General features: G+C 42.2%; 1 protein-coding gene across 1 annotated transcript; it reads right to left on the bottom strand.

The window, feature by feature from the left end:
* Positions 1-596: 596 nt before the first annotated feature.
* Positions 597-18,166, bottom strand: xkrx (XK related X-linked). The gene is made up of 3 exons (XM_015948216.3): positions 17,594-18,166; positions 5,782-6,044; positions 597-1,645 (listed from the first exon to the last, which is right to left on the bottom strand). Exons 1-3 carry the CDS (start codon positions 17,941-17,943, stop codon positions 813-815), a joined length of 1,446 nt encoding a protein of 481 aa, XP_015803702.3. The 5' UTR covers positions 17,944-18,166; the 3' UTR covers positions 597-812.
* Positions 18,167-21,653: the final 3,487 nt, after the last annotated feature.

Consider the following 21,653-nt stretch of genomic DNA (forward strand, 5'->3'; position numbering starts at 1 on the left):
GCTTCATCTGGCTGCTGTAACACCCCAGGGCTCGATGATAAAATAACATTTTTATTGCACTTGTGGTCATAATGGGCGTGATGCAACTTTCTTCTTTAGTTATAAGGAATAACAAAAAAATGAATCCAGGAAACACACGTTTGTTTTTCTCACTTTATTCAAGATTCAAGTAGAACAGCAGCAGTCAAGGCACAGTTTAACCAAACTCAACATACAAAAAATAGTAATACAGCACAACATGTTTAGTGTCGGTCTTTGTAAAGCAACAATGTCAGGATTGTTTATGAATAATCTTTTAATCACACATTAAAAATTATTTAGTCAATCTGTCTTTTGACACGTTTCCTTTTGTTCTTTCGCAACGCAAAGAAATCCCCATTTTTCCTCAATACAGAGCAAATGGACCGCGAACAACAAAAGGCATTCATGACCGCAGACAGGCACGACGAAAACAAATCACTCGCTCTCCAGCAGTCGTGTGCGTTTCTTCTTTTTAAAGGCTGATTTGTGCAGATGTGTGCAAGCATGGGGACCCTGAGAGGAGGCAGACAGAGTCCTGCTCAGTGCTTTAAACACTCTTGGCACTTTCCCCCCTCACACCTGGCTCAGTGCTGCTCTCAACAGATGCCTTTGTTCATGCTGACGTGTTGCATTCTTTGGCAGGCTGGGGGCCTTGTGGAGCGGACCGTCGCCTCTCAGAAGCATTAAAGAGTAGATTTGTTCACTTTAAAGAAGAATTTAAATAGTCCATGCTTGTGTTCCGTGCTAGCGTCATGCCTCTATAGTCCCAGAATTAATTTATCTTCATTGATCTAACAGTTTGTCTCCTGCTCTCCTGGCTGACTGGGGGGGTTGGGAGGTTGGGAGTTCTGAGGGTCCAGAGGCCCCTCTGACATTAGCACCATGGTGGCAGCAGTGGAGTACGACGGTGGCATATCTGCCGGGTTCCTCCGAGATTGGAGCCGCCCCCGACGGCAGCAGACGCAGTGTAGGCAGTCATGGACGTTGTACACAAACAGGCGCCTGCAGGGATGGCAGAACTGGTAGAAAAGCAGCATGAAGAGCACAGACAGGCAGTAGAAGACCAGCAGCTGGGCCACCAGCAGTGGGGGACACACATACTCATAAAAGTCTGTCTTGAAGAAGTACCAGAGCGTGATGAGGAGAAAGTTCTCAACAAAGCGTCCAGAGTAGTACATGGCTAGGCGGCCCCAGGCCTGCCTCCTCTCAATGAGCTCTCGGTGAGTTAGGTCGAGCTGCACCGCCGACCAGCAGAACACATTGATGCAGGCATACAGCAACGTGAACATGCACAGCACCACTGTGGTGCCCAGCTTAGAGAAGTTCTTCTCCACTCCTTCAGCTAACGAGCCTTTCTTGGCCCAGAACTCGACCCATGGGAGGAAGAAAAAGAAGAGCAGGTTAGCCACGCCCACGAGGATCACCCAGTATGTCAGCGCAGAGCTGAAGAGAACCAAAGCAGCAACCCGGGTGGCGATCTCCAGACCTCTCCATATGATCATGCACAGGTAGGCCACAGGACGCAGCCGCACCTTGTAGTCGTCGTATCGGATCTGGATGGCCAGAACGTTGCAAACGACAGCACCATATATGATGGAGATGAGTGTGATGATCATCAGAGCCACTGTGGACACAAACGGATACGGACTTTAAACAATACTGCAACCACATTTTAAAGGAGTTAAATTACTGTCGTAATAGAAATGTTACATTTTATACGAACATTTACAAACATAGTTAAGGTTTATCAAACTAGTGTGAGAAGCAGCTTGAGCAGAATTGATCGGTGGATCTAAACTGCGGGGCATCGTCTGATCGTAAGCGGTCCGACAAAAATAAATAAATAAATAAATAAAAACAAGAGGTCAGTATTTTCATCATAGGTAAACTTCAGCTGTGACAGACAAAATGTAAAAAAAATCCAGGAAATCACATTGTATGATTTTTAAATAATTTATATAATGTTGCAGAAAATAAGTATTTAGCACCAAGAAACAATCAAGAATTCTGGCCCTCACAGACCTGTTACTTCTTTAAGAAGCTCTTCTATTCTCCACTCGTTACCTGTATTAATGGAACCTGATTGAACTCTTTACCTGACACCTGTCCAAACCTTCGGTCACCTTCAGGGGGAACTGATTTAGAGCTGGGACCACAATAATAGATATTTTTCACATTTCCAAAGTTTTTAAAACGTCAGTGCTGGGGAAAATGAATGTTATTGCAGCATCACAGGTAGTTTATTTTATGCTCCAACATCTATTGATGCGAGACTAAATTGTCTACGGACACTCTGAGGATTTTCTCTTATTTGTTTTGCAAAAGCACTTCCTTTCATTTTTCCACCTCACCCACAGGTACCTCAATTTCTGCTTCAGTGAAATTGCGCTTCCTTGATCTGCGGTCGCCATCGATAATGGTGGAGCGCTGGACCGAGACAGGTAATGTACATGCATGAGATCCACAAGGCAATTTTCATTGACCATTTATGGCAGAAAGTGGGCGTGTTGAGGGTGGGGTGTGATCTAAAAACAGCTGAGCACATTCCTAGAAAGTTTCTGATTTATAAAGCGGAGATTGCATGAAGCTGTGCATACTCAATGTTTTATAGGTCACAAACCTACTTGGCATAAGTAATTTTTTTTTGCTGAGCTTAAGTACGGTTTTAGTAAGGATTCTACGCAATGTTTTATAAATGAGACCCCAGAACAGGGATCTTGAAATGAACCCTGAAGTTGACTGGCAGCCAGTGAAGCTGGAGGAGAAGCGGGGTGATGTGGGTGTGTTTGGAGGACTTGGTCAGAAGCCGAGCACAGGCATTCTGAACCACCTGTAGACGGTTCAGGGAGGTTCTGCTCAGACACGTGAAAAGAGAGTTACAGTAGTCTTAAGCGTGAGGAGATGAAGGTGTGGAGAACTGTCTCAAGTTCAGAGCGGGACAGAATGGGACTTAGCTTAGCAACGTTCCTGAGATGGAAGAAGGAAGAGCGAACAAGAGAACTGACATGAGAATCCAGGGTGAGAGCTGGGTCAAAGGTCACGCCAAGATTCCTGACAGAAGGTTTGGTGTGAGAAGCAAGCTGACCAAGAGAGTCTCTGACTTTGGGAACCAGCTTGTCTGGGGCACAGATGAGGATCTCAGTCTTATCTTCATTCAGCTGAAGAAAGTTCCCAGCCATCCAGGTTTTGATAGAGTCTAAGCAGGTGTGTAACAGCTGCAGCTTAGACATTTATTAGATATCTATTATTCATTTGATCGGTTACATTACACAACTATGGTAAATCATTGCTGTGTTGTGGGGTGCAAAACATGATCGCCAGGGAAAATGGTGGAAAAGAAGCTAACGTTTTACGGTAACCAAGTATCTAACAATGTCTCATCGGTTCGTAGCTGTAAGGCAACGAAACATCACCTTCCAGAGTATTTACACTCTGGTAAGTTACAGATGGTGTCCGTTTTTATTATACATCGTTTCTTTTCTTTAACCGCAACATGCACACACACAACACACACATAGGCTACACACATACCGGTAGGCTAATGGGGGTGCACTGACCCACAACACAACTTCTCCTGCTACACTTCTACTATGGGATGACAATTTTGATGGTTTTACTAGAAAAACCAGTAAAAGAAATGTTTACCTCTCATCTGGACGTTTACATCCACTCACAAAATAAACAAGTTGTCCAAAAACGTCCGTTATGCAGAGCTGCAACAGCAACAATTCATCAGTGCTCCACTTTTGGGTCGTTCATATGGATCCAAACCAGTTATAATGCTGATTTTGTCCATGTATCAGTCCCCGACTTCTCTATTTAACGCATCCCTGTATGTCCCACATCTATTTTGTGATTTTAACATGTTATTTAACACTTCCTTTCTCTCAAATCTGCTTGTTCTCTGCAACCTACTGTTAATTTTCATGGTTTGTTTACACTCGTAGTAAGGCCATTAACATGCCTGTGCACATCCCAGAATGCAACTCATAATCACAGGTGATCCCAAGCCCTACACTGCCGCCACGGTGTCTTATGATTCTGAATGTGCCATGGTGGCATGGCGATGCAGGAATTTCGTAGCATTCGTGCCGCCACGAGAGGTAGTAATATTGCAGCAACGCCAGACTTGTGAATAAATATTACACCTTGGCGCTGATCTAATGAGGGTGGTGTTATGATTATGTGTGGAATTACTGCAAAGGTCTGGTCAGCAACTATATTGAAAAAAAAAGTAAACATGGGCATAAGTTTCACTTTTTTTAACAGAACCAGCTGAGAGGGCAGACTGGAGCGATGCAGAGCTCCAGGAACTTCTCTGTTAGATTTGAAGCCCAGATCACCAGATAGTCCAAGGGGACTGTGGAGGACAGACAGACACCTTTAGGAGCGGCTTGTCAAACTAACTTAAGGAGCGCGACATCACTTGCAATAAAGTCTAGCTAAAGGAAAGTCCATGACAGCTCAGAGACTTTTTATATACAATCTGCCTCTCAGAGCTGGAGTTTATGAAAATTACCGACCTCTCATCTTTTTAAGTGGGACTACTTGCACAATCAGAGGGCTTGCAAATACATTTTGCCTGTGTGTGTGTGTGTGTGTGTGTGTGTGTGTGTGTACATGTCTTTATAGATTTAGGTGGACAAATTTGAACTTTAACCTGTACTGTGTGGTCCACAGTACACAGTGTGGATATTTTTACTTTGTGGGGACATTTTGCTGGTCCACACAGTACTTAAGCACCCTAAAACTTGGTTTTAGGGGTATGGTGTGAATTAGCTTTTAGTTTAGGTTACATTAGGTTAGGGTCAGGAATAAAACCCCATTGGTTAAGATTAGGGTTAAGGTATGTGTTAGGCATAGTGGAGTCACTAAACTGAATGGAAGTCAATGGAGTTCCATTGAACACACACAAGTGTGTGTATGTGTATGTGTGACTATAATCTCATATCCTAACATAGCTCATCTCTATCCCACAAATATAACACATCTTCTGTGAATTCTGCTTCGTTTTCATGTAAAGTAATTAGCTGAAAGAAAAGCTAATGCTAGCTTGCTTACTGTTGGTCATTTATTACTCTGGATGAATCACTACATTTCTTACTCTGGAGCCATCTGCAGGCCAGGATAAGAAATGTGTTTTAAATAAAGTTTAAGTCTGGGGAAATGGGCAACTTGAAAGAATTTATTATAAATTCTGCAGAGTTTAAAAAAACTGAAAAAGACTTGAATTCGTGCTTTTACAGAAGATCAATAAACATTTAGAAAATAAGTGAGTGTCTGAAGGAACTCAGGGTTTATACTGAATTCCTGAAGCAATTTCCTGAAAGACTTGGAAGTGGACAGCTCGTCCACTTTAAACATCTTGCCCAAAAAGGGCATTTGCAAAACAAACTCGTCAAAATGGTCAACAAGCTCGAGTTTTAAAAATATGGACAACAATATGGCACTCCATTATATAATCAATAGCTATGGTTTTACATAAATATTAAAAAGCATCAGCAGTATATTTTACTTCATCCAGTAGTTTGTATTGTCGTTACTGCTGCTGTAGCATTTGAATGCCCTTTGCTGGGGATCTGTAACAACCTATTTTGTCTCATCTTATCCTATTGATGTAACCAGGCACACGGCTGATGGAGTCAAGTCCAAATTTTCGTTTGTGCATGCCGTCTTTTTGTCTGTTATTACTCAGTAAGACGGTAAACCACCTAACATGAATCATTCCTCCTATTTTAGAACAGAGGCTCTGTTTCTTACATCTCACTGGAAGGAGGTTGTACTTCTCGTTGATGGTGGCGTACAACTGCAGGGTCAGTTGAGGTGTGGATCCCAGGAAAGCCTGAATGACTGCGGTGCGTTTGAAGGCGTTCCTGTGTGTAGCTAGCATGCGCTCTGATTGGCCAATTTCCAGCTCCATGGGCGTCTGATGGCCCTTTTTCAGACTTATTTTTCTGGACAGGGTGACATAAGGCTCCTCCTTTTTACCAGCCTTGGAATAGACCAGCAGGGCCTCCAGACACCTGTGGAAACAAAAGGACAGGCATAAGAGTGGACTTCTGTTTGAACACCAACAGGGGGCAGTGTCATGTTGAAGTCATTTCATTTTTTTCATTTCGTTTCTTTATTTAATAGGTACAGTGCATATTAATGAACTTCAACAATAAATTGCATCAGTAAATATGCCAGATGGTAGCACCTGTGCTAATTTATATCTGCAGTCCCTAGGCAGGCAATAAAAACAATAAAAGAAAGTAAAGTATTATATTTAATACTAGGAAACTAGGAAAAACTAAAACTAAAAAAAAATTACTGATGGATACAACTTTGGTTTTCCTTCAACCATTGTTTAAGTTTGCATTTGAAGGAGGGTTGAGGTACATTTTGACAGTCTTTTTATGGCCCAACAGGGACTTGAACTCTGACTTCCCAGTCCCTGGGATGACACTCTTACTGCTAAGCCACTGAGGAGTTAAATAAATAAATGAATTCAAGAAATGCTGATATGGCTGTTTACAAATTTTTAAATGTAAACAATTATTATTCTACTTGTCAATTTTAATTATTTTTTATGTATTCTATTTTTTTTGTGTGATTTTCTGAAAATAAAGCAAACAGCTGTTGTAGAGAGAAGACCTGCAATGAGAGGTTATACGTCAGTAAATCAGTGTTGCAGTTTTAGTTTAAGAACATTGAAAGTGAAATCTCAGCTAAAGTAAGCGTGAGGCTCCAGCAGAGGGCAGTCAGAAAGAAGAAAACACCCAGAGGCCAAAACAGATCAACTGAAAATCCCTGGGTGTGGCTCTCTGAATGTTTGTAAGGTATCTCCTCCATGTTTGGTCAAAGGGGTGAGCATGAGACACAGAAACAGGTTTTACACTCACAGTGTTGCCGTAAAAAAGTTCTGTTCGATAAATAATCGTGTGTGTGTGTGTGTGTGTGTGTGTGTGTGTGTGTGTGTGTGTGTGTGTGTGTGTGTGTGTGTGTGTGTGTGTGTGTGTGTGTGTGATCATAAATCAAGTCAGAGCCAAGTTTCACCATCACCACCAAAGAATAGAGCAGCTTGTCTCCTCCAAACAGCTGAATAACGTCCTAATAAAACAGCCTGTAAGTAAAAATGCTGCACGTTTGCATTCAGCACACAGCCCCGAGCCCTCTGGGGATTCTCACCACAGCTCTAAATCTCACATCACTGTGCAGGAATGCACGTTCAGACACTGTTGCTTCAGCAGGAAAAACTTCACTTACAGTTTAGTGTGGCTCAGAAACAAGCTTCCACAACTAGGCCTGATCTCTGAGCCCACTCTAGAATAAAGACAACACAATGCACTCTTGTGCTCTGCAGAATGATTCAGATTTCAGATTTATTGGCCAAGTAAAATTACATTTACAAGGAATTTAGCTTCGGTAGATGTTCGCTCTCTAAAACATACAACAACTACAATAAATGAGAATAAAAATACATAAAAAACACATAAGAACATGCATACACACACACACACATATCCATAAGCATAAGCATTAGCTGCATGATAGCCGCAGCCTGATGACAATCACTCGCTGTTAGTGCACAGGCTTTAAAAGCAAAACCTCATTTACTGCCTGGAAACCTAGCAGCACAGTGGGCTAGGGGTGCAGTGTGGCAAGACATAGTTGAAGCCTGAATAAGGATTAACACAGACAGACTGAATGGAGACTAAAATAAAGCAAACTGAATGGATTTCTAAGTAAAAACATAGGCAGCTTCTCTGTGTTTACAATCTGTTCCCTCTGTGTGCCACAAATACCACACAAAGGATGACAAGAGACACAAATACTACTGATATCCTCTGACTTCAGTGCAGCAAAGCAATCAGATGATCTTTTCTCAGCAGCTGAGTAAGATCATCTGTTTTGAACTCTCGAGAATACCCCAACAGGCCCACTGACACCGCCTCAACATATGGTGGAGTAAATAACTCACAACAGGAAGCTCTGCGTGCCGAGACTGGTTCAAGATCAGTTACTGTCGTTTCTGTGAACTGAGATTTTTTTATTTAAAAAGGCGAGTCAAAACAGGGTCAAAGGTGAGGAGAAAGAAGCTTCTTAAATGGGCTTTAACCAGGATAAAAAAAAGTGTGTTTAAATTAATTTATATGCCATTTACGTCGTTATCTGTGAACACCATGAGCTGAAATTCCTCTTTAGATAGCAGATATGGTGGCTGTCTGCATGGCCACAAGATCAGCAGTTACGCCATCCCTAAGTCACACAGGAAACACCTCATCAGGGCCGAGCTGAAGCAGAGGTGATTTCATTACAGGTTTTTTTTTTTAATGGGGAGGAACAAGGGACCGAACAGTACATTATCTTTACTGGCCTCACCGTTGCACCACAAGCATGGATTTGAGAAGTCAAAGCTGTGGTTCAACACCTGATATAAAAAAATCAGTTTACATGAAAGACGCAGCAAGTTGGGGTTGCACAAGCAGGAAACCACTTTAAATGACAGGCATGAGCAAAGCATCAATCACAGCTGCACACAGATGCAGTGTTTCCCCTACATAGGCTCGGGAGTGGTGCCTTATACAGGAACCAATTCGGCAAACACAAGGGGCCTTATTTCTGAGAGACAGCAAAGTGTGAAAATTTGCTAATTTCCCGCAGCACTCCTCTGTGTGTGTGTGTGTGTGGGGGGGGGCACTCCGTCCCGCAGCGCTCCTCTGTGAGAGCGGGGGTGGGACGGTTGCAAGCATCAGCGGAAGGGAATGGCAGCGAAGCGGCACCGCTTCAAATAGAATCCAATTATTGACCCTTTGCACGTGACGTCACGCCACTCATGTGACCGCCCCCTTCGCCATGATGGACGGCAAAAAGACCGTTTACACCCGTAGAAACTCCAGTGAAGGTAGTCAAAACAAGCCAGTTTGTAGCCTTTTATCGCTTTTATTTAGTTGATTTGACAGTAAAATGGTTTTAGCTTGCTGCGTGGTCGGCTGCACTAACAGACTCGTTTTTTCTTTTTAACAACTTTGATGGAGACTGAGGACGGAGATGAACTGCAGCGATCACTGTACACATCAGCGATCAGCCATCCACTGTAGTGTAAATTAGTGTAAAGCGGAACATTTATTAACAATATTAAAGCTCCGATGTATGACTACGTGTGTTAAAATTACGTTATTTATTTATATGAGCGTCGGCGTTCAGAGATCTTCTCATTCCGGTGTGAGAGCATCAGCTGAACCCGGTAACACCACCAGCAACAGAAGCTGGTAGGGATCCGGACTTTTTAAAAATCAGCTTTGGTGTAAAGTGAAACGCTGTTTATAACATAAGGTTATAAATCCAGCGGGATGAATTTAGGCAAAGTCAGCAACATGTTTACATCGGTGAACAGCTGCAGAGAGAACGTAAGCTAACGTTGGTAAGCTAGTTAACATACCGCTCTCTGTGAGCCCCGGCTAGATGCACTACTTCTTCTGATAACTGAACTGGGCATGAACTAGTTGAAGGAATGTTGGAGGAGTTTTGTTTTTGTTTTGATCGCAAAAACAATTTCAGGCTCTACTTTTCCCTTTGTTTAGTAATCGTGTCGCTCACTGTTTACATGCTTTTGCCGTCCACCATGGTGGACCCACGTGATTAGATGATGTCGGTGCAAAGGGTCAATAGTCTATGGCAAGGGTGTCAAACTCAAATTCACACTGGGCTGAAATGAAACTCTGGGACGAAGTCGCGGGCCAAACTTAATATTTTTTGGAAAAAGTGTGGGCAAATTTGCACTTTCTGTTTATCAACATATATGCAATTTTGAACCTTTTAATTTGGAAACATATTTATTTTTGCATTAACACTGAATGTGGAATAATCAAATTACACGAGCAAGTCAGTTTTAAATAAAACGCATCAGTGGTATTCATTACTTGTGGTATAATCAGCATTTTTAAAATCTATTCAGGATTTATGTTTTCGTGTTGTTTATTCATTTTTCTTATTTTTTATTCTCTTTTTTTTTCTCCTGTAATACGTGTCATCGCTGCTGTGACGTCTAGCTTTCCCCACTGAGGAACAATAAAGGGATTTTCTATTCTATTCATCTATCTGCAGCCTTTCCACTTCCTGTTTTACTGTAGGTTAAATATTTTCTCACGGGCCAACAACAAAATAAAAATATCATTTTATCTTAAAATGCAACATCTCACCTGTTAACTTTCATGTTTTGGAGCAGAAAAAGAGCATAAAACCAACATATTTAAAGCCCAGTTTGCTCCACTGGTTTACTGTGATGCTCACCTGTTCCAGCCAGATACCTGCATCATGGGGTTGATCTGAGCTGAGGAGGAGACTCCTGCTGTTTTGTTCATCTTCATCATAATAATGCCAACATTAGATGACAACAGATGCTCACAGTTTGTGCTGCTGAACATGGAGAGTGTCTGAGCAGCTTGACCACGTTGTTGTGTGTCGGGGAGGAAAAATCAAAACTACAGCAGCCACAGAGTCATGCTGATTTGAGCGTGTCGCTGCTTGCTGGAGTTGTATCAGCTCTGTCTGGAAGTTAGTTAGAAAACTTTCTCTTTCAGTCGTGAACACATTACTGAGCGGTTAAAATCTCAGTTTCTTGGCTTCAACATCAGAAAATAGCTGAGTAAACTCAGCGCTGAGTGAGAGGAGTGTTTAGTTTGTCCGAGACAGCGGAGCTGCAGACACCTTGTATGTGACACGTGGTCTATGAAGTGTTTCAAACCAGCCGCAACGCAGCAATTTTCAGGTGTGTCCCAGAAGCGGCATGCCGCGCCGCTAAAGATAGGATCGAGTTCTATTTTTTCCCGCGAGCCGCTTCTGGGACACGTCAATTTCCGAAGTCCACATAGTGCGAGACAGGAAACCACACGGTTTCAGTGTAAAATCCCCAGTTATTTTCAAAATAAAATGCAACGTTGCGAAGTTATATATAACTTACATCAGCACGTGTGACCAAAGGGCTTTGTTCAGTTTCTTTCGAGAAGTGCAACGGTGCAATTCCTCGCGGGGGTCATGATCTCTCGATGAGGAAGGTGTCGAAAGTCTCGAGGGATTTTAGAATCTCGCGGGTACAGCGAGGCGCAGCAAGGAAGCCGTGCCGCGGCCAAGACTCTCCCGGTGTGAAAAGGACCACTTTGAAGTTCGCGAGTGAGCCGCTCTGCTGCTGTTCCGTTCCGCTGATGCTTGCAGTGTGAAACCGGGGTTTGCCTGGCAGGTGGGCTAGCAAAGCCTGGCGGGCCGCCAGGCTTATAAAGCGCTGGGGGAAACCCTGAATATGATAAATGACAAATGACCTGCACTTGTATAGCACCTTTCAGAGTAAGGACTCCAAAGCGCTTTACACTACAGTGTATCATTCATCCATTCACACACTGATGGTGATGAGCTCCGATGTAGCCAAAGCTGCCCTGGGGCGCACTGACAGAGGCGAGGCTGCCAAGCACAGGCGCCACCGGTCCCTCCGACCGCCACCAGCAGGCAAGGTGGGTTAAGTGTCTTGCCCAAGGACACAACAGCAGAATTCTCTGTCCGGAGCCAGGATCGAACCTGCAACCTTCCGATTACTGGACAACCCGGTCAACCTGTTGAGCTACTATGATTTTCACGTTCATAGAGAGATATTTCTCATAGCTGTACAACATAATTATCATAAATTTGAATATTATACATGTGTATGTTGTTTATAAATTTATATTATTATATTGTTTCAAAGTTAACTTTTTTATTGTAAGAACAAGTAAATGATATTTTTAGAGCACAAAGGTTATCATGTTGTAATGTAAAATTACTGTAATTTATTTATTTTTCATGGGTGGCAGCTCTACCAGTGTCATGTTGCTGTGTCTTCCGTGGTCTTCAGTGTCTATTTTGAATTTTAGAGTTAGGGTTAAGGTAATGTAATGTAACAACAAATGTAAAATGCTTGTAATGTTGAAACGATCTGAGCTGACTGAAATCTGAACTAGTTAGGAACGGAGATTCCCCGGATATGACGGACTTCTGGTTTTGGTGAAAAAGATCTATTGGTTACCTTTAGCCGCCTACATCAAATTCAGGTCCCTGATGTTAGCCTACGAAGTCCTGAATGGAATGGCTCCCGTTTATTTGAATGCTCTTGTAAAGGCTGATTCAGTCATTCTGGTGATCTAAGGATTGTTAGCTAGAAGTGGTGACACCATGCTAAGGATAATGAGCGCTACAAGAACAGGGGTATTCATGTCTGTCTTTAAGACACTCTTGAAGACCCAGCTTTTCATTGACCATCTTCTAGACTAGCTCTGTCCCTAGCACTTCCCTTCTCTTCCATTTCTCTACTCTACTCTTTTTGCACTCCCTTCTATATTTCCACCCTATTTTCTATGCTGTTCCTCTGTCACCTCAGACTAGCATTATTCCCTGTATGTTGTTCGCCTTAAGGGTAACTGCCTTGTCACATTCTCATTTGTAAGTTGCTTTGGGTAAAAATGTCTGCCAAACTCGTGAGATGAGCCCATTTTCAAGAAATTATGAGCTTTTGATTTAAAGAAAAAGATAGTTTAAAGTTCTTAAAGCTGCAGATGAAGTATTTTCTCTGCCCAACAAATGGTGGAACAAGTGCGACAGGCTTGTCCTGTTCCGGGTAACATGTAATTAGCGTGTCATCAGGTCAGAGCAGAACCTGAATGTTGCAGTCCTACAGGTCAGTTTTAGAGATGAAGCTTCTTATGATTTTGGTTCTGAACAGATGAAAATTTCCTTTCTGATTCATGAAGACAGGCTCTAAGCATTTCACCTCCTGGCTCTCTAAAATAAGAAGAAACACAGCCTCTGTCGCTGCTCTGTACGCCTCCAGAATGTGACAAAATCATCATCACGTCTGTCATTTGAATACGGGTCACAGCATTCACCAAATTCAGATCATATTTTCATTCTGTTCTCAGCTAGCAGCACGAGCAGAGCTACAGGAGGTCTACTTGCTCATAGCCACGTTATCTCCAATGTGTTAATGAATAATTCTATGATTCCAGGCAGGCTGAAACCCAGATACCTTCTCTCAGGTATCAGGAAAGCCCAGCAGGCAGGTTGGTACATGTTACATGTGTTCTGATTTATGAAGCTGCCTTTGGTTTATGTGGTATTAACGAGTACCTGTAGAGCAGAAATTGGTCTTAATACATTTCGTTTAGTTTTGATGTTCTGAACACAAAGAACAATCTCCAACTGGTTTGCTCACAATTCACGGTGAAACCATCTTCTGGCTTTTCATTTGCAACACAAATCAATTTCTTTGACTCTATAGTAGATCTCTTTGTTTGGCCTAGATATCCCGTTTGCATATTTGAGGTTCTCACTCTGAAAGTTGGACCACAAATCAATCAATGTCTTCTGCAAAACTGAAAACACGCACATAACAAGTCAGTAACCGAAACTCTGAGCTTCTTTCCTAGAAAACAGCACGCCCTTTGAGCAAATCTTACAGAACTGTAAACGCATTACATCACGTCTTGAGAAGCTGTAGATAAATCAAAGTCTAAAAGACGAGGTTGAGTAGAAGTGAGTCATCACCATGCATCAAAACAAGAGTCAGCTGACATCAACTGACTGAGGTGCAAGTTGGCTGTAACTAAATACCCCCTGAAGTCTTTGTGAATACGAGTTTACATGCATGAACTGGGTCACAGAGGGTTACACACAATGACCCAGTTCAAGCATGTAAACTCATATTCACAAAGACTTCCATCAGTAAAATTAAGGTACATGGGTCATTCAATTGTAAAGCTAACGTAAGTAAGTAAAAGTAAGTAAAAGTTTATTTATATAGCGCCTTTCTCAGATATGAATCACAAAGCGCACCATAGTACAATTGAAAACAGTGTTTTGACCCTTACTAGGACATTAAATGAGAGACCACAGCCATTGACGGAGAACGATATAATCCATAAACCTATTAACCAAGTCACTGTGCCACTAGAAACCAGCCAAAATCTAGTCTTTGTGGTGCTGTTACTGAAAAAAAAACCTTGATCTAAACACCAAAAGGTATAAGAATCTGTATAAAAGCAAAAAGCTTGATGATTTGCTGCTCTGACGCATTTAGATTTAACACCAAGGAGAGAATGCATCAATGATGACCTCAGAGAAGCAAGTTTCAAGGGTCAAAAGGCCATTTCCTACACATCAGAAGCCCATCCTTCCTCTGTGAGAAACGTTATATAAAAGGAACACATTTAAGATGGATTGTTAGTTTTTCCAGAAGTGGATGTCTCAGAACAGTTCACCTCGAGTTCAGGCCATACAGAGGTCAGAAAACTTGCAAATAAGCCAAAAGAAACTTTTTAGGATCAAGAAGCCTTAGTTAGAATATTTAAGTTCATAAGAGGACAACTGGAAAAATACTAAATAAATATAACTTGTTTGGAAGACTTTTCTCTCTTATAGAAAAAAACAACAGCCCGGTTTAGATTTGTGCATGAATACATGAGCTCTGCAACAATGTTAAATGAGACCAAAATTGAGAATTTTAGATATAAATCTCTGTGTCTCTGCAAATTTAGTTAAATCTAAATAAAACACCCCAGCTCAAACACCTACTAACTTTTAGAGTAAGTGAATAAATTACGATTTGGGCTTCTTTGGCAGCTGCAGGACCTCGCGTTTCAGCAGTTGGTCTGACAGACGGACGTCTACAAATTTTGTTCATACAACAGGAAAATGAGCCCATGCGTAGCAGGAAATCTGACACACAATAGATGTTTATGTTAATTTATTTGGCAGACGCTTTTATCCAAGACGACATATAATTTTTTACTTGAAGGGCATGTTGTGATTTGTAGGGGAAACCGGAGTACCCGGAGGAAACCCACGCATGCATGGGGAGAACATGCAACTCCACGCAGAAAGGCCACAGCCGAGTTTCGAAACTGCAACCTTCGTGCTGCGAGGCAACAGTGCTAACAACTGCGCCACCATGGGCTGCATGGTGGCGCAGGTTACGATAACTGCAGGTATGCGCAGAAACAAAAGTTATCCACTAGCTGCGGCTGTCACGTGTGTTACATCAAGGTGGTACAGCTTCTTAAAGGGACACGAACGTTGCCAACCTACACACATCTATTCATTTTTTTATTATCAAATTTACTGACATGGGAAAATTTATCTCGATAAGGGTCAGAAATTTTGATAACAATACATTTTTTATTTATTGCCCAGCCCTAAAAGATTGGTATGCTGAAAATCAGTTCATGTTTAAATAAAACATGTTTTGCATAAAGCACGAGGTTTTGGTTAGTAATTGATTGGGAGAATAACAGATGACTGATTTGGATAGTGTTGATCAGGCAGAGCTTTGTTGCCAGCGTTCCACTGCACAATGGCTTCAAACATGTATATGATAGTGTTAAGTTTTTTCGTAAACCATTGGATGAAATTACACAAACTGACTGAGGTCTAGTTAAGGCTCTTGCAATTGTTTGTGTACGTGTACTTGCGCGCGCGCATGTGTGTGTGTGTGTGTGTGTGTTTGGGGGAGGGTACATTGAAACTTTGTCTCCCCCAGTTTGAAAATCTTATCTGCGCCCTAGCCCCATCCCTGTTCTCCTGCTGACCCTACAGCTGTCTGACTGCTTTGATAGACACAGGCCTCTGGGTGCTGCTGTCCTCAGATTAAGTCATGCAAGTCATGAAGTGTCGCCAACTGGGACAGAGACCAGCTCTGCGGGGTATCTGCCTGACCATCACAGACATATTTGATTAAAACACATGAGAAGCCTTTTGCTTTGAGATCTGTCTCAGCATGTTCTATGATGTGGGAGGTTGTTATTTTCACCAATACATTCTGTTCATACTGAACTCACTATCCATCTGGACTGTGATCTAGTGCAGAAGAAAGCTGATGAATCAATATGCCTTAAACTATTGCAGCATCCCGACTGCTCAGATCACTGCAAGGCTTTAATGGATTCATTTCCCATTAACCTCCATGCTCCAGTAATGGGAGGTGGAAGCTATGGGTCTACTTATGTCAGCTGACATTAATCTCAGACATATCCTAATAGATATTAGCGTGTAGCAGCCGTTTCCGGCCGAGAGACAGAAGAGACTGGGCGCCCAGCTCGCTGGGCTGCCTCCACAAGGATGAAACAGCAGATTCACGGATCTTTAATCGTAGGGCTGCCGCTGTTAAGAGGCAAGTTACCAAAACTCAGCAAACCTCTTTGCAGTGGAGACCTCGCACAGTGGACCAGCAACGCCCCAAAGCCTCTGCTAGCTAGCCTTTAACCATGCAGTGTTATGTTGAATGCACAGCATTTTCCTATCCAACCAGTGGAATAAAACACAGAAATATATTTTTAATTACTGATCAAAACGAAGCAGAGACTTCTTGGATGGTCTTTTAGTACAGTCGATACCAAAGCTTGACTCTTGTCCAAATAATTCCACGATTAACATCCAAACACGAACACACAGAAGACACAGCTAAAGTTCAGACATCGAAATGGTCGAACATCTAATGTGAGGCCGAGGCCTACCCTGGAGATAGCCGCTAGAGCTAGCTCTGACACTCATGCTACTTGTAAATGAAATCTAATTATTCATAATTTCAAGCATTCAATTACACCTAAACGGAGGATTTACCCCCCCCCCCCCTCTCTCTCCAGCTGTCATGACTGTAAACTATAAATCTATTCAACTTAAAATGCTTCTTGAACCAGGCTGGGGGGTATTCATCTCTATCTTTAAGAAACCGTTGAAGACCCAGCTTTTCTAGATAAGGTCCGTCCCTGCACTTCCCTTCCTTCCTCCTTGTGCACCCTCCTCTATACCTTCACTCTATTTTCTACGCTGTTCCTCTGTCACCTCAGACTGGCAATATTCCCTGTTTACTGTTAGCCTCAAGGGGAACTGCTGTACAAAACGTGACTGTTTAATTGAGTGAAAACTAACCACAATGAAAATGTAATCAAGCAAACATTATAATGGGTTTCATTGGGTAGTGACATAAAAAGTACACAACCACTGGAACATTTAAATAGAACCCATACTCATCTATCTTTAGCATTATTTTGAATCACACTGAAGTACTTTTACATATTTTAAGTTCAATTTTAGTTAAGGTTGTCTCATTTTTTGCCTCTTTGAAAGCATTTAGCTTGTTTTGCATTTAACACAGGATAATTGTTGTCATTTCCCTTCTATTTCTTGTTTTTGCCTCATCCTAGTCACTCTTTTTCCATTGTTGGTTCATGTCTTCTTTAATAAACACATGGTTTTTAGAATAATGCAACGTGGTTGGTTTTGTAAACTTGTGGTCAGGATGCAAATCCTCATGAATGGTTGGTCTGTTTGGTTTTTGTTTGTTTGTTTCTGCCAAACGACCATTTATTTGTGCTGGTCTTTCTTCCTAATAATTTTCTTCCCAGTCAGTACCAGTTCCACCGGTACTTTTCTTATCCATGATTCAATCTGAAACTGTGGATCATTGAGTCATGACCTCACACACTAGAAAAACGACCAGCAGTTGTGTGATTGTCAGGTTTTGTGTTGGGTTGTTTCCAATAAACGCCCGAGTCACACCTCCTGGACGTACCTGATCACTGGGCCGAGCAGCAGCAGGTGCAGGAAGAGAACCAGAGGTCGGTCCCGACCCAGGTCCCGGTGGATGAAGGTTAGAGTTAACTGGATGAGCAGAGCGGGCACCAGCATGAAGACGATGGTGAAGCCCGTCCAGATGACATCGTCGTTGTTGTGGTATTTTTTGCAGAGAAAGGCGGCGGTGATGAACTCGGCGCAGTAGAGCACGGTGGCCAGCACCACGCTGAGCGGAGGGTGCACCGGTCGGTGGTTGGACACCACCACCAGCCCGTTCCCTCCCACCAAGGAGCTCTGCTCAAGGTCCCCGATCTCCCGCTCCTGCTCCTCCACGGCCACCTCGCACATGTCGGTATCAGTGAGTCCGAGCTGGGAAACAAAGAGAATCCCTCTTAAAACGAACTCCTCTCAAAAGCATCACCTTTGATACTTATTCCGTTTAACGAGTCGTCGTCGCTCCCAACTTTCCACCCAGTCAAGCATCGTCAACTTCCGATCGTGCTCTTCATATCAACCCTACGGGGCTGAGGTCAGGCTATCCGCCCCCAGAGGGGCTCGATTTACCTCGCCGTTCGTCCCGTTGTCCGTTTTAGCCGGGGAAACCACCCACCTCTGTTGTCAGCACTTATCTGCGCTGGCGAGGCTCTGTCGGTGTGTGCAGATCGCCAAAGTTCAGCCTCTCCGTGCAGAAAAAGCAACAGAAGCTCCACGTAGACAGACTAATTCAGGAGTAGTAAAGGCATCAATGAGCTTCGTTGTTTATGTCTGTGAACTCACGGAGAACCTCGGGTCCACCGGGTGCTGGGAGGTGCACTGACCGAGTATTGCTGAGTTGTGGTTTGGGTCTGCGTCAAGTGAACCAGAGAAGAAGAACCACACCGGAAATGCGAGCTTCTTTCAAAATAAACGGAACGGCTCCTAAACACTGAAGCGTTGCACACAAACGCAACACAAATATGTATTTCAAAACTGCGGCGAGTGGGTGTGGCGTAATAAGATGTAGTCACGCATCTCTTTGGTTAAATTTTGTATTTCTGACACAGGTTGCTGGTAGATGTCATAAACATTTATAAACGTAGTATTTGACAGAGCCCACTTCCTGTTTGGTAGCTTCTTCGTCTGTTTTGATTGCACATTGTGCTTACATATAGTCTGGCTTGCCAAGCTATTAAAATGCCGTAACAACAGGAAAGTACCTCCTTAAAAAGCATGGGCGTCCTTTTCGGGGAATCAAAAACATCATTGTTATTTTTTAACAAACCTTTATTAACAAAAATAGAATATACAATGTGACAATGAGGTTACAAGCTCACAGTTGACAACGAATAAGAAAAGTGAGATGTGAACAAAAAAGAAAACAAAGTGCCAGCTAGGGGGATATACAAAAGGTGGGTGTACAGAAAAATACCGAATACAGTAGCATATATCTAGAGAGAACATCAACACAGAAATAGTAATACATCAGGATCAGATTATCTTAAATTATATATTTCAGTAGTCTTTACAGCCTTCTGGTTTTGTGAGAACCGGATAGAGTCCTTATACTGCTTGACCTCCACTAAGAAACAGTTAAAGTTGGGTTTGCTTTTAAGAAATTTATATTTATGGATATGAAATTTGGCCAAAAGAAATAACAGATTAATAAAAAATTTAATGGAGTAATTAAAAATATTCTGGTGAAGGCCAAACAAAACCTGCTTCCAATAGACAACTTGACAGACAATTTACAGCAGATTAAGTCACAGAAAGACTGCCAAAACCGTTTGGAATGAGTACATAGCCACAAAAGATGAGTTGTTGAAAAACATCATTGTTATTAGTAACTGCTTTTCCCTGACAGATGCGTTTGCGTTTAGTACACACGTTTTTATCTTACTCTACCGCCACCTAGTGGTAAAATTTACACAAAAATTACTGCATTTTTATATTTGGTAGTGACCGTTTCTGAGTGGCCGTCATTGATTGAGAAAACACACACACACACACACACACACACACACACACACACACACACACACACACACACACACACACACACACACACACACACATATATATACATATATATATATATATATATATATATATATATATATATATATATATATATATATATATATATATATATATATATATTCCTGCTAAAATGTTGCAATCTATATTTAAGTAACTGGTCAAATTTGGGCCATCAAACTTATTCAAAAGGTTTACTGGAGTCTGTGGCTAAACTGCATGATTGAAATTTTGATTATTTGCAGCTGTCTTGCAGGCCCTCTGAAAAATGGGTTTGACAAACATTTTGGAATTCTGATGCAATGACCTGGTTATTGCGTTCACCAGATATCAACACAATTGCGATCTGCTCCTCACATGTTTTCCTCTTCCACATGTCAATGGCTGTGAACAAAGAGAGACTTGTAAATAGCTCGTGAAAGAATAAAGTAACGTTAAAACCAAGCACACCATTGTTTTTCTTGTGAAATCCCCAATAATTCTGATGTGTCACATGACCCTCTTCCTACTGAAAAAAACAAAAGTTGGATCCAAGATGGCCGACTTCAAAATGACCACCATGGTCACCACCCATCTTGAAAATTTACCCCCTCACATAGACTAATGTGCCACAAACAGGACGTTAATATCATCAACTATTCCCATTTTATTAAGGTGTATCCATAAAAATGGCCCACCCTAACCCCATGGACTCTAAAAGGGGTGAGTACTCTGAGTTGCTATTTGGTGCTTAAGCAAAAACAACAGTCTGGACTGTTTCTCCATTTCGGAGGCGCTCTTCACATCATTCTTTAGCTTGAACCAGTTTATGGGAGAATAACCTACCAGGGCCAAACTGTCCAAGACAACAAAGCTCCTAGGGTCATGAGGGAACCCAAAGCCTTAAACATAAACCTGTAAACATTTAGGTTGTATATCAAGTGTATTGACACCTATGCTATTACAATCTCCACTGGCTCTTTTATTTCACCCTGTCTCAGTCCTCTCCTAATGAAATCACTGTGGGGGGCAACAAAGAGATCAGTTTCCCTGCATGTTCATTTTTAGTTTCACCCAGCAGACTGGTCCCTGCTCTTGTTAAAGTGACCTGCAGGCAGGAACAGGTGCAGGCCACCAGAGCTTCACTCTTCCACATGGACATATTATAAAATCTTATCTAACAAATTTGAAGAAGGGTGTGTTTTTGTTTTTACAGGTTGCATGATGCATTTAGATGAAAGACGTCCACCTTTTTAACCGCTATAATCCGTCACATTGAATGCGTTCCAAAACCTTCCAGAACGGTGGCTCTGACCTTACTCTCATACCGTCTTTAGCAAAATAAAAAAAGGGAGTTGTTCTGTTTACATTTCATTGTCAAATGTTTTAACACAGCTCACTGTAAACATGACAGCAGCTTCCTGTCTAATCAGATTCCCTCTGAACAGGTGACCCTGGCTCTGTGGAGTGAGTCAGCATGCTGCATGAAGACTTGTAATCCCTAATGCAAGAGTTTGGCGTTGTGAGTGGTGATCTCACACAGTGAGTGTCTCTGAGTGAAAATGCAGAACAGAAACCTCTTTATGCAGTAGCAGACATGCCCCGTGCGATTCACTGTCAGCAGCCAGGCAGATCTGTGAAAGGTTGCTGATCTAAACCATCAGCTGAAACGAACCACATGCTCTTGCTTTGTTCTGAATTATTTTCACAGTAAATTTCAACAGTTTTAATCTGCTCAATCAACATAGAGCTGTATCTAGGTGAGCAAAAATGATGAAAACAGAAATAGCATGACTTCTTCTGTGCAGAAGCAGAGTAAACTGGTGGGCAGATTTCTGTTACATCTGGACACTTTTGGACCAGCTGGTTTCCTTTTATTAGTCTAAGCTGACTGTTCTATGCAGCTTCTTGCAGTAGTTTCAACATGTAGGCATGCACCAGTCATGGTTTCAAATGTTCTTCCAGTAAAGACAGTGAATATTTAGTAAATATTATGCTTCAGTGTCAGTTTTCTAGATGTGGCAGTGTGAGCGTACTGTCACAGTGTCCCGATTAATCATAGGCCC

This window comes from Nothobranchius furzeri, chromosome 1 (assembly GCF_043380555.1).
Source record: "Nothobranchius furzeri strain GRZ-AD chromosome 1, NfurGRZ-RIMD1, whole genome shotgun sequence".
In the NCBI taxonomy this organism is placed as follows: Eukaryota; Metazoa; Chordata; class Actinopteri; order Cyprinodontiformes; family Nothobranchiidae; genus Nothobranchius; species Nothobranchius furzeri.